Source organism: Priapulus caudatus, unplaced genomic scaffold, assembly GCF_000485595.1.
Source record: "Priapulus caudatus unplaced genomic scaffold, Priapulus_caudatus-5.0.1 Scaffold9, whole genome shotgun sequence".
NCBI classification, from domain to species: Eukaryota; Metazoa; Priapulida; class Priapulimorpha; order Priapulimorphida; family Priapulidae; genus Priapulus; species Priapulus caudatus.
The window spans coordinates 902394-914893 of NW_014577070.1; the positions used below are offsets into that span (position 1 = coordinate 902394).

At 38.7% G+C, this 12500-nt stretch overlaps 1 protein-coding gene across 1 annotated transcript in view; it reads left to right on the forward strand.

Annotated features, from left to right (window-relative positions):
• The window catches only part of LOC106806630 (titin-like), a 165642-nt gene that overhangs the window by 137621 nt on the left and 15521 nt on the right, over positions 1 to 12500 (forward strand). The window contains exons 116-125 of the mRNA XM_014808636.1: positions 1260 to 1896; positions 2737 to 2963; positions 5505 to 6384; positions 8770 to 8832; positions 9172 to 9504; positions 9858 to 9974; positions 10274 to 10432; positions 10745 to 10852; positions 11342 to 11563; positions 11994 to 12092. Coding sequence (XP_014664122.1) covers positions 1260 to 1896; positions 2737 to 2963; positions 5505 to 6384; positions 8770 to 8832; positions 9172 to 9504; positions 9858 to 9974; positions 10274 to 10432; positions 10745 to 10852; positions 11342 to 11563; positions 11994 to 12092 — 2845 coding nt within the window. The remainder of the gene's footprint in view (positions 1 to 1259; positions 1897 to 2736; positions 2964 to 5504; positions 6385 to 8769; positions 8833 to 9171; positions 9505 to 9857; positions 9975 to 10273; positions 10433 to 10744; positions 10853 to 11341; positions 11564 to 11993; positions 12093 to 12500) is intronic.

The following is a 12500-nucleotide window of genomic DNA, read 5'->3' on the forward strand; positions in this document are numbered from 1 at the left end:
TTTCCCAAGAACTCGCAGATGCCACTGAAGCAGTTGAAGTCATTGTTAAAACAAAAGATGAAATCCCGGAAGAAATTGAGGAGGTGTCTGAGGAACTCGTTATTACTCCAAAACCAATAACCGTCGTTGAGGAAATTGCTGAGGAGGTTACCTTTAAGCCAATGACACAGGAAGAGGGAACAGGTATGTCATTTTGTTGTACCATCTGCGATATTTCTTTTCTACTTGTGATAGGCAACAAATAATGCTTTTGAATTGGTAAGATTCATGTGATTATTGGCTATTACTATTGTGATATGTCCAACTGGTTCATTGGTAGTTTTATATTGTGACGAGGTTAATTAATTCTGTTTTTTAAACTCAATTGGAAAAGTGGTAGATAATATACTCACACATGTGCCTCCTTCTTGCATGATCAGTGGCAATTTAAAACCTGCAATTTTGCTATACAAAATTCAACATAACAGCTGGCTGCATCAAACGCCTATGGATTCCCATGTTTAATTAATTTAAGTGTATGATGTTATGTTATGTTGATTTTCTAATTCATGGCAGATCAGGTGCTAACCTTATATAGGTATTTGCTTTGCACAAATGCTATGTGTTAAAACACGGGTAATGTTAAATAACCGTACTGAACTATGATTGACATTCGCAACCATTTGCATTAACATTATTCTTCCTGCAATAACTGAACAGTAATCCTGCCAACTATAGCTAATAACCTGACAGGCTTCTAACAAAGACTAAAATAGTCAATTAATTCCATGTGCTTTTAACTATTCAACTTAACATCTTGATTTTATAAATGGTTATATACATACTTACACAACAATGCATGATGCACATCACATTATATTTTTTAAAGAGAATGACCAAGTTTAATGACTTACAACTTAACCATGTTGCTGAGGCATGGGTTGGAGACGTATTGCGACACGAAAAAGTACCGCAACTAACGATACTAATTTATAAATGCTAATTGTCGCATCAAGCTGAATGGATGTTATTTCAATACAGTCCCCGAGGAGATCACGGTTGAAGCTGTTACCCCGGCTGAGGTTGGACTAGAGGTACCATATGATGGGGAGGTAAAGGAGGTCGACGTGCAAATAGAAGCTATTGCGCCCATAGAAGTGAGCCTTGACCTCGAACAGGAGCAGGAAATCAAGCAAGTGGAGTTGGAAATTCAACCAGTATCACCTTCCGTGGCTACGCTTGATATTTCCACAGAAGAAACCAAGGAAGTGGAGATGCAGGTTCAACCAGGCGTCCCTGTAGAGGTTTCTGTTGATGTGACTACAGAAGAAACTAAGGAAGTTGAGATGCAAGTTCAACCAGGCGTTCCTACAGAAGTTTCCGTTGATGTTGCTACAGAGGAAACCAAGGAAGCAGAGATGGTAATTCAACCACATGTCCCTGGTGAGGTCGGCTTAGAAATCCCAGTAGAGACAACGGTGGAAGAAGTCACGATGGATGTACCAAAGCCAGAACCGACTGAAGAATTGACTGTTGATCTTCCAACTGATATTGAAGTTGTTGAAATTGCCGAGGAGGATGTTGTAATGGAGGTTGCAGACGTTCCTGCAGTATCACCTGATACAGCTGAAGAAGAAGTCATGCTAGATATTCGCTCAAAACCAACAGAAGAGGTTACGGAAGTATCAGAAGAAATGGCCAGCACAATCGTTCTCCCAACCAAGCCAGAGGAAGTTTCCCAAGAACTCGCAGATGCCACTGAAGCAGTTGAAGTCATTGTTAAAACAAAAGATGAAATCCTGGAAGAAATTGAGGAGGTGTCTGAGGAACTCGTTATTACTCCAAAACCAATAACCGTCGTTGAGGAAATTGCTGAGGAGGTTACCCTTAAGCCAATGACACAGGAAGAGGTGACAGGTATGTCATTTTGTTGTACCATCTGCGATATTTCTTTTCTACTTGTGATAGGCAACAAATAACGCTTTTGAATTGGTAAGATTCATGTGAGTATTGGCTATTACTATTGTGATATGTCCAACTGGTTCATTGGTAGTTTTATATTGTGAAGGAGTTAATTAATTATGTTTTTAAACTCAATTGGAAAAATGGTAGATAATATACTCACACATGTGCCTCCTTCTTGCATGATCAGTGGCAATTTAAAACCTGCAATTTTGCTATACAATATTCAACATAACAGCTAGCTGCATCAAACGCCTATGGATTTCCCATGTTTAATTAATTTAAGTGTATGATGTTTATGTTATGTTGATTGTCTAATTCATGGCAGATCAGGTGCTAACCTTATATAGGTATTTGCTTTGCACAAATGCTATGTGTTAAAACACGGGTAATGTTAAATAACCGTACTGAACTATGACTTGACATTCGCAACCATTTGCATTAACATTATTCTTCCTGCAATAACTGAACAGCAATACCTGCCAACTATAGCTAATAACCTGCCAGTCTTATAACAACGACTAAAATAGTCAATTAATTCCATGTGCTTTTAACTATTCAACTTAACATCTTGATTTTATAAATGGTTATATACATACTTACACAACTATGCATGATGCACATCACATTATATTTTTTAAAGAGAATGACCAAGTTTAATGACTTACAACTTAACCATGTTGCTGAGGCATGGGTTGGAGACGTATTGCGACACGGGAAAGTACCGCAACTAACGATACTAATTTATAAATGCTAATTGTCGCATCAAGCTGAATGGATGTTGTTTCAATACAGTCGCCGAGGAGATCACGGTTGAAGCTGTTACACCGGCTGAGGTTGGATTAGAAGTACCACATGATGGGGAGGTAAAGGAGGTCGACGTGCAAATAGAAGCTATTGCGCCCATAGAAGTGAGCCTTGACCTCGAACAGGAGCAGGAAATCAAGCAAGTGGAGTTGGAAATTCAACCAGTATCACCTTCCGTGGCTGCGCTTGATATTCCCACAGAAGAAACCAAGGAAGTGGCTGTAGCCATGTCAATGGAAACCTCTACAGGAACGCCTGGTTGAACTTGCATCTGCCTGGTTGAACTTGCATCTCCACTTCCTTAGTTTCTTGTCCCTGTAGAAGTTTTCGTTGATGTTACTACAGAGGAAACCAAGGAAGCAGAGATGGTAATTCAACCACATGTCCCTGGTGAGGTCGGCTTAGAAATCCCAGTAGAGACAACGGTGGAAGAAGTTACGATGGATGTACCAAAGCCAGAACTTACTGAAGAATTGACTGTTGATCTTCCAGCTGATATTGAAGTTGTTGAAATTGCCGAGGAGGATGTTGTAATGGAGGTTGCAGACGTTCCTGCAGTATCACCTGATACAGCTGAAGAAGAAGTCATGCTAGATATTCGCTCAAAACCAACAGAAGAGGTTACTGAAGTATCAGAAGAAATGGCCAGCACAATCGTTCTCCCAACCAAGCCAGAAGAAGCTTCCGAAGAAATTGCAGATGCCGCTGAAGCAGTTGAAGTCATTGTTAAAACGAAGGATGACGTCCAGGAAGAAATTGAAGAGGTGTCCGAGGAGCTTGTTATTACTCCAAAACCAACGACTGTCGTTGAAGAGATTGATGAGGAGGTTACCCTTAAGAAGGACGAGGTCACAGGTATGGTATTGTGTATTCACTGGATTTTTTCACTTAAGTACGTACTGATGGAAATTCGATAGAGCTATCACCCTCGCCAGCTGATCATGGTCACCAACCATTATTGTTGTAATGTGTATAGTTGGTTTTATGGGACTGTGATATTATAACTTGTTTACTTATTTCTATTTTTACAAAGTCAATTGATAAAATTATTAAATAATCTTCTCATATGTGGGCTTCAACCCCCCCCCCCCTGATGTATGATGTAAGCTTTTTGTCATGTTTACACTTCTTTGCCATTTACGTATGGAAAACAAAGGATGTGTTTACCTTCTAAGGACTAATCATGTTCACCACTTATTACTTGGCTTGTTTCTAATGGGCTATGTCAGTAGCTGGACATTACAACTTACTTCATTGCGTTTGTTTAAAACGCAAATCCGCAAAATAATGACATAATATGCTGAGGGTTGTGCCGTTCTGTTGCACGATTAATAGAGGGTTGAACCAGTGATTGCGCTATATAACTCAACATAACACTTAGTCTTTGCTTTGCTCATCGCAACTGAGCTCAATGCGTATAATTACTATATTGATCTAATTAGTTAGTTTACAATATCATAACCTTCAAGGTACATGTTTTGCACAAGCGCTGTGTTTCACTATGGACTCGAATGCACGCTAATCAGACATTCATGGATATGTGCCTTAATAATATTATTTAGAGATTCCATATAGAAAAATAGATGGCAGTGATGTATGCTTGTCATATTTACTATGTACACTAAACCCGATTTATTTATTATGAATTTTAGTTGTTAAATTTAACACATTTTGTTTACGTATATATTTACTCACTCAACGATAATGGCATGGTGAGAGGCCATTTAAACCGAAGTGCCACAAGACCATTCCCAAGTAGCCTGAGTTGTTTTCGCCTGTGTTGATTTGCCAAGACCAGAATTAATGACTTAAAGTTTAACCCTGATGCCAAGGCATGGTTTGGAGGTCTAATGCCACTTGGAAAGGAACGCAATTATTAATACTAATGCATTCATGCTAATAATTTACCAAGCTGAAAGGTTGTTATTTCAATGCAGTTGCTGAGGATGTCACTCTTGAACCTGGTGAGCTTGAATTAAATGTACCGTTTGATGGAGAGATAAAGGAAGTCGAATTAAAGATAGACGCTGTTACTCCTGCGGAGGTGAGCCTTGACCTTGGACATGAGGGCGAAATCAAGCAAATGGCTTTAGAAATTCACCCAGCTTCACCTTCAGTGGTTGCCATTGATATAACCACAGACGAAACTAAGGAAGTGGAGATGCAAATTCAACCAAGAGTCCCAGGCGAGGTTTCAATTGATTTAACTGTAGAAGAATTCAAGGAGGTGACGATGGAAGTAAAGCCACAAATGCCTGTAGAAGTTTCCTTTGATATTACTACAAAGGAAAGCAGGGAAGTTGAGATGCAAGTTCAACCAACAGTGCCGATGGACGTTTCTATTGATTTATCTACAGAAGAATTCAAGGAGGTGGAGATGGAAGTTAAGCCCCAAATGCCTGTTGAGGTTTCCTTTGATATTACTACAGAGGAAAGCAGGGAAGTTGAGATGCAAATTCAACCAACAGTACCGATGGAAGTTTCTGTTGATATAACTACAGAGGAATTCACGGAGGTAGAGATGGAAGTTAAGCCCCAAATGCCTGATGAGGTTTCCATTGAGATACCTACAGAGGAAGGCAGGGAAGTTGAGATGCAAATTCAACCATCAGTACCGATGGACGTTTCTATTGATTTATCTACAGAAGAATTCAAGGAGGTGGAGATGGAAGTTAATCCCCAAACGCCTGATGAGATTTCCATTGATATACCTACAGAGGAAAGCAGTTGATATAACTACAGAAGAATTCAAGGAGGTGGAGATGGAAGTTCAGCCAGAAGTGCCTGCTGAGGTGTCCATTGATATACCTACAGAGGAAAGCAGGGAAGTTGAGATGCAAATTCAACCATCAGTACCGATGGACGTTTTTCTTGATTTATCTACAGAAGAATTCAAGGAGGTGGAGATGGAAGTTAAGCCCCAAATGCCTGATGAGATTTCCATTGATATACCTACAGAGGAAAGCAGGGAAGTTGAGATGCAAATTCAACCATCAGTACCGATGGACGCTTCTATTGATTTATATACAGAAGAATTCAAGGAGGTGGAGATGGAAGTTAAGCCCCAAATGTCTGATGCGGTTTCCATTGATATACCTACAGAGGAAAGTAGGGAAGTTGAGATGCAAATTCAACCAAGAGTACCGGTGGAAGTTTCTATTGATATAACTACAGAAGAATTCAAGGAGGTGGAGATGGAAGTTCAGCCAGAAGTGCCTGCTGAGGTGTCCATCGATATAACTACAGAGGAAAGTAAGGAAGTGGAGATGCAAATTCAACCAATAATACCGGTGGAAGTTTCTGTTGATATAACTACAGAAGAATTCAAGGAGGTGGAGATGGAGGTGAAGCCAGAAGTGCCTGTTGAGGTTTCCTTTGATATGAGTACAGAAGAAAGTAGGGAAGTGGAGATGGTAGTTCAACCACAATCCCCTGATGTGGTAGGCATAGAGATGCCATTGGAAACCAGTGGGGGTGCGATCACAATGAATGTGCCTAGGCCAGAACTTACTGATGCGTTTACTATTGAGTCTCCAACTGATATTGGAGTTGTTGAAATTGCTGAAGAAGATGTGTCACTGGAACTGGCGGATCAGACGGTTTTGCTCAAGACCAGCGGCGAGCACGAAGTTACAGGTTTGTTACTATGCTGTATGGTTTGCTCGCTTTGCATTCATAAAGTCGCAAAACGCAAAGAGCGATTACGCTTTACGTGCGGTTAATGCAAATAGACTATTCCTTAGGTTCAATATCGTTTGAATTAGGTAGATTTATATGATATATTTCCAATTGATTATTCTGTTGTTCAGTTGTTTCTTGTGCATTTTGTGTGTCTCAGCTTGTAGGTTTACAAGATATGACCTTTGCCTCCAATATGACCTTGATGTGCCCAGTTTAATATTTATTTACATATACCATAACTGTGATTGAATTTCCACCCTTACATCTATTATGCATATTTTACATAATGATTTATATTGAGTAATTTAATACACTTATAATCGCTCTAATGTCATGTGAGTCTTAATACAATACGAACACGTTTTAACATATAACAAATTAGATACATTATCGATTTTATCAATATGTATCATATAATAATGATTTCCCTAATTAATATTACTAGTAATTAATTCCATTTCAAATACATTCTCATAGTGGAAATGGAATTTACTTGCAACTATAAAATGAAGTGACCAAAGAGGCGGAAATGAAAATGCGGAATATAGTGACAAAGGAGGCATGGAATCTATTGAGACATGAGTAATTGTGGTGACAATTGACATTGGTGATCAGAAATAAATTAGGTGATGATCGATTAGGTATGTAAGATGGTAATGAAATCGAATGGACAGTAATATGGCATGGTGAAATGGCACGAAAATCATTCCACGTGAGAAAAAAAAATTATTTTCCAATTTACGTTGCTATCCAATGCACAGAAATGCGCATTGACCGTTGTTGCAAAATGCCGAAATATATCTAACTGTTGTTTAAATAAAAAATTAGTAACACAATGGTTTTCGCGTTTTTGAGATGTGTTTTTTCGCGTTTATGACGTTAAACACTGAATGTACCATACGTTACATTATACTATGTTATGCGTATTAGGTATGCAACCCTGAATGTAATCACGTTTCTACAACAAGCAGCACAAGATTTATGAGTTATGTAGGTAAAATTCACCCGTGTATTAGGCGAAGGGGATATACCTATATTGACTGATGAAATGAAGGAGTCATAAGTGAATATTTCCCTGAAGATTGTCTGACAGAGGTACAATTAAATAAAGGCACTGGCGAAATCAAAGATGTTAGATTAATAGCGTTAATTCGGAAGAAGTAGAGATGTTATGCAGAACGTGTAAAGAAAAGGGAACCAAGGGCAACTTATGCCGTCATTCGTCACATATTTAAGCCAAAACGGAATATATATGACATATTTTAGTTTCAAACAGTCACCGAAAAACAACCACGTGGAAATTCAGATCCAGCAATCTTGGAATTTAATAAAAACAATGTAAAAACGTAAGCATTTTGATACTGTAATTCAGCTGCCGATTGTGAAAGAAATCGAACTAGATGTGAGGATAAGAGGAATAAAGATGTTAAGGTTCAGACACTTGTAGCAGAAGTGGGAATCCAAACACATATTTCAGAAAAATCGTGCCTGCGATGTGTAGAGGCAATTCCATTGTACTGAGGGCTCTTTATTTTATGGACATATTTAACCGAATATTGTTGCTTTGTTAGCCCTAAGCCTGTGAAATCTAATGTGGTTGCAGTACTGTTTTGATGGGCCATCGCGTTTTAGATTTACGGGTGCTGCTACCGCGGGTACAGAAATATTAAGATCAACATATTAGTTTACATTATATATGATTTCCTTTGATTTTTTAAATCAATACATTCCAAAATTGAGACCCTGTATTCTCTTGGTCCTTCATAATATATCTGAGATATTGTAAATTAATATTACTTGTGATAATATTCTAAGCAATTAGTGGCTGAGTTTGTCATCAGTATGACTTGCAGAATTGAATTGCGAAGCATATATGGGACAGAAACCCGTGTCATCGATCTAAATGCGTAGTCGTTGCTTCCGGTCCATTTTAATAATGGGTTTCTTTCTAATTATTCCTCCGTATGTGTATCATATAAATACGTCTGTATATTCTAATAAAGATATCGTTTCACTGCAGTTGTATTAGCCTTTTACATTTTGCACACATTTACACACGATTATCAACATTATTCTATTTTCATCCTACTCTCATGCTTCTCACATTTATCACTATTTATTTTCGCTTTTCAACCCGTTTACGACGTTTTCAGTTAGCAGGTATATGGGTAAGTACGACTATGCATTCGTACAAATATTCTTGTATGTTGCTGGAAAATGTTCAGTAGCGGAAATTTGCGATAATGTTAGTATGAAATGCTTGCGATAATGTTTACATGTGGAGGAATAATGCCAAAGAATACTTTTAACGCGTGTCATGATTCGTTTGGCTTTAATCAGAAATCCCAGAAGAGGTTGCTGAGGATGTCACTATTGCAAGGCCTACTCAGGAAGAACTGGAAGGTAAGTCATATCGTCACCTGGAGAGGTAACATTTGGTAACATTTATTTTGGAAGGACATTTGAGTATTTTATTATATTTATTAATACCTTTGAAGAGACATGCCTGTATCACTATAGATATGCAGATGCGTGATAGAAGATTGATGGTAAATGAGGCCATTCACAAGTATTAAAATAACAAATTTTAACATTATAGTAAAATTTATCAACAATCGTTTTATCCACAATGCTGCGTTTCATCATCTCGAAGCTTGAGAAATGAACATTTTCATATTTTTATATACACGTATTATGCTTTTACAAACTAATTACTCTCTGATCTTGAATTATACCATCTAGAATTCGATGTGGAAGTTGTACCAGAGGTGCCGGAGGAGGTTCCCGAAGAGGTTACAGAAGAACTTGTACTGAGGAAGCCAGAAGAAGCCCCAGTAGAAGAGGTAGAGGAGGAAGTGACTCTCACAAGGAAGCCAGTTGAGGAGACAGTAATCGAGGCTGTTCCAGAGGAGGTTGCCGAAGAGGTTCTCATTGTAGCCCCCACACCAGAGGAATCACCCATAGAAGAGGTTGAGGAAGAGGTTACGTTCAAATCGAAAATAGAACAGACGCCCACTGAGGCGCCTCAAGAAGTTGCCTTTACCAAAGAAGAGGTTGCAGAAGATATCGTTGAAGGTTTGTTAAAATTCCCCTTTTTCCACAGACTGCATGATGAAATAATTGTTATTTAACTTATTTTTTGTTGTTGACAAACGTCTGTTCTTTCTGCATGAATTATTACTCATCTTTCTCTTCGTTTGTGTATTGTTATTTGCGTTAGGGAGTGACGCTATTGTATAAAATTGGTTATTACTTTATTCTAGACTTTTAGGTAAAGAAAATTCATCGTTGTTCTATGTACCTATTGTATTTATTTCCCCCTTGGTGAAATGGGTTGCTGGGTGACTCTATAACATCCGTGTGCATGTACTATCTCTAAGTACGCCCTTATTCTGACATGATGTGACCGTTGTCTGCCGTGCCCTTAGAAGATGTAACAGCTGAATTCAAGCCCACAGTGGAGGAGGTACCTGAGGAGGTGGCTGCTGAGGTCACGTTGACCAAGGCGCCTGAGGCACCTAAACCTGTGGAGGTTGAACAGGAAGGTGTGTCTTGTTATCTCATTCTTTTATGCCATATCACTTCGTAGTTGGCATTATTTTAACGTCTGTATTCGTTTCCTCGTGCGTGCGCGCAGGCATGCCAACATATTCACACTTTCTCTATATATATATTTCTTGCTCCCTCTCTTCACCCATTTTCTTCGTGTAATTTTTTGCCAATGATGCATACTTTGTACTATAATATTTTCACATAGCATTGAATGTGAAAATGTCATCAAAGCATGTGATATCAATTGGTCGCATCCCTTTCCCGTATTTACCGTTTGTGTTTTACCCCGTAGTTGAGGTTAAAAAACCAGAGAAGAAGAAAAAGAAGAAACCTAAGAAGGAAGAGGTTTCAGAAGATATTACTATATCTAAGAAAAAACCAGAAGTGCCCGAGGAAGTAGGCGAAGAGCTTACGTTGAAACCGAAAAAGCCAACAGAGGCTCCAGCCGAAGGTTGTTGGCTGCAGTATAATCGAATAAATTTGATCCAATAATTGAATTCCTCATTTTTATTCTGAGATGCATAACCACGTTCGCATTTTGTATTTTCATGTCGTTATATGATCTGTGTAAACTTTGTGTAGAATATATTAATATGTTATCAATTGACTAGTAATTAATAATTTCAATGACGCGTTTGGCTTATTTCATTCTCTATACAACGATTTTCCTCTGTCGTAAATGCGCATAAGTTTTTATGTATATAATATAACTTACTTATACACAAGGCAGGCAAGTTATACGTGTATCAATATAAAATTCTAGAAGTGACCATTGGCCTCACACCTAAGCCGGTGAAAGAAGATTTGGAAGAAGTCAGTGAGGAAATAACGTTTAAACGCCAGGAACCTGTAGCCGAGGATGTTCAAATGGGTATGTGTGTGTGTTGTCTTAATCAATTAAAAATCACAGTGCTACCAATGATCAAAAATCATAAACTTCTAGGGGGCGTGGTGATGCAGTGGTGCGCAGTCTGCAGAACAGCAAATTGTTTTCGCATATTTGGTGAAATTACCAAATATGAAACGATTTGTGATTAAAAGAATCGGTGGCCATTGTAAAGAATATACGCGCTTATTGGAAAAATAATGCAACTATCTGCTTTCAAATTGTACAATTTATCCTTCGTTTGCATTGTGAATGGGTCCGACAGTCTAGATAATTGTGCGTACACAACATGCTATATGTATCGTATGTATGTGTGCGTCCGTGCGTGCGTGTGTATATGTGTTTCAGATTTACAGAACGATATATATTTCTGGTTTTACTTCTACTAGAGCTGTTACTGGCTTTCTGACTTCCAATTGTAATCAAGGGCGAATTATGGCCACGTACATAATTTAGTGTGGGTATTACTTTTAGAAATGACAGCTATGCTGGCACCAGCTGTTATCAGAGATGAAGGAACGCCCGTGGAAGAGGTGCAGGAGGAGGTGAGTCTAGTGCAACCCACCAAAGTTGAAGAGGCACCAGAAGAGGTATCCGAAGCATTTGACATCACGGCTCCCGCTAAGAAGAAGAAGAAACCGAAGAAGATCGAGGAGGTCAGCGAAGAGGTCAGCATGGTCGCTGGAGTCATAGAAGGTTTGTAGATATATCACAATCGTTAAACATAGTGTCTGCTCGTTTGATAACTTTACTGTATATATTGGTATGGTGTGGTGTGCGTGCGTGCGTGCGTGCGTGTGTGCGTGTGTGCGTGCGTGCGTGCTAACATGTGCATGCGCGCCTGTGCGTGTGTGTGTGCGTGCGAGCGTGTGTGTGTGCGTGCGAGCGTGTCTGTATGCGTTGAGTACGTGTGGGCACATAGAAACCGTATTATGGGTGTTAATAAGGGCGACTTTTTATTGTCCACATTGTTAATTTTCCCATGTAAAAGCCTGTGTGACTAATCTGTTATTATTCACTCTTGATATTATGATACCTTTCGGTATATACTACAAAACATTCTATCGTTACAATTAGGTCATTATTTCATTATCATTACAGTCGTGTATTTATTATTCATGTTTAGAAACTGTGGCTGTTCCGAGGGAGAAGGTAATAGAGGAGCTAGGGGAGGAGGCAGTTGCATTAGAGATCATTGGCCCTGAAGAGGACGAACCTGTAGAAGGTATGTATCGAATATTTATGATTATAAACAACACTCGGCCAATTTGTCTACCAACTGGATAATGCCCCGATATACGGGGAATGAACAGCTTTTTTTAAGTTTCACGGGTGATATTTCGTTCTTGGGTCATTGCGGATATTATAAATCTCATGATAGGTTTTATGAGCCTATATCTAATTCTGTAGCATTCTAGAAATATAATATATTGCAACTATAACAGCCAATGATGTAGGCTTATTGTTTTAGAATTAATAGGTCAATACATGGCATATGTAAACTCACTTTAGCGTCCATATAATTTAACTAGAGAGCATGTCAATATCTCTGCTTAACGCTTCACTCACGTAATTATAAGCATAATAATTACTGTAATTAGTATTAGTATTACTTTGAAGGCAAACTTATTAC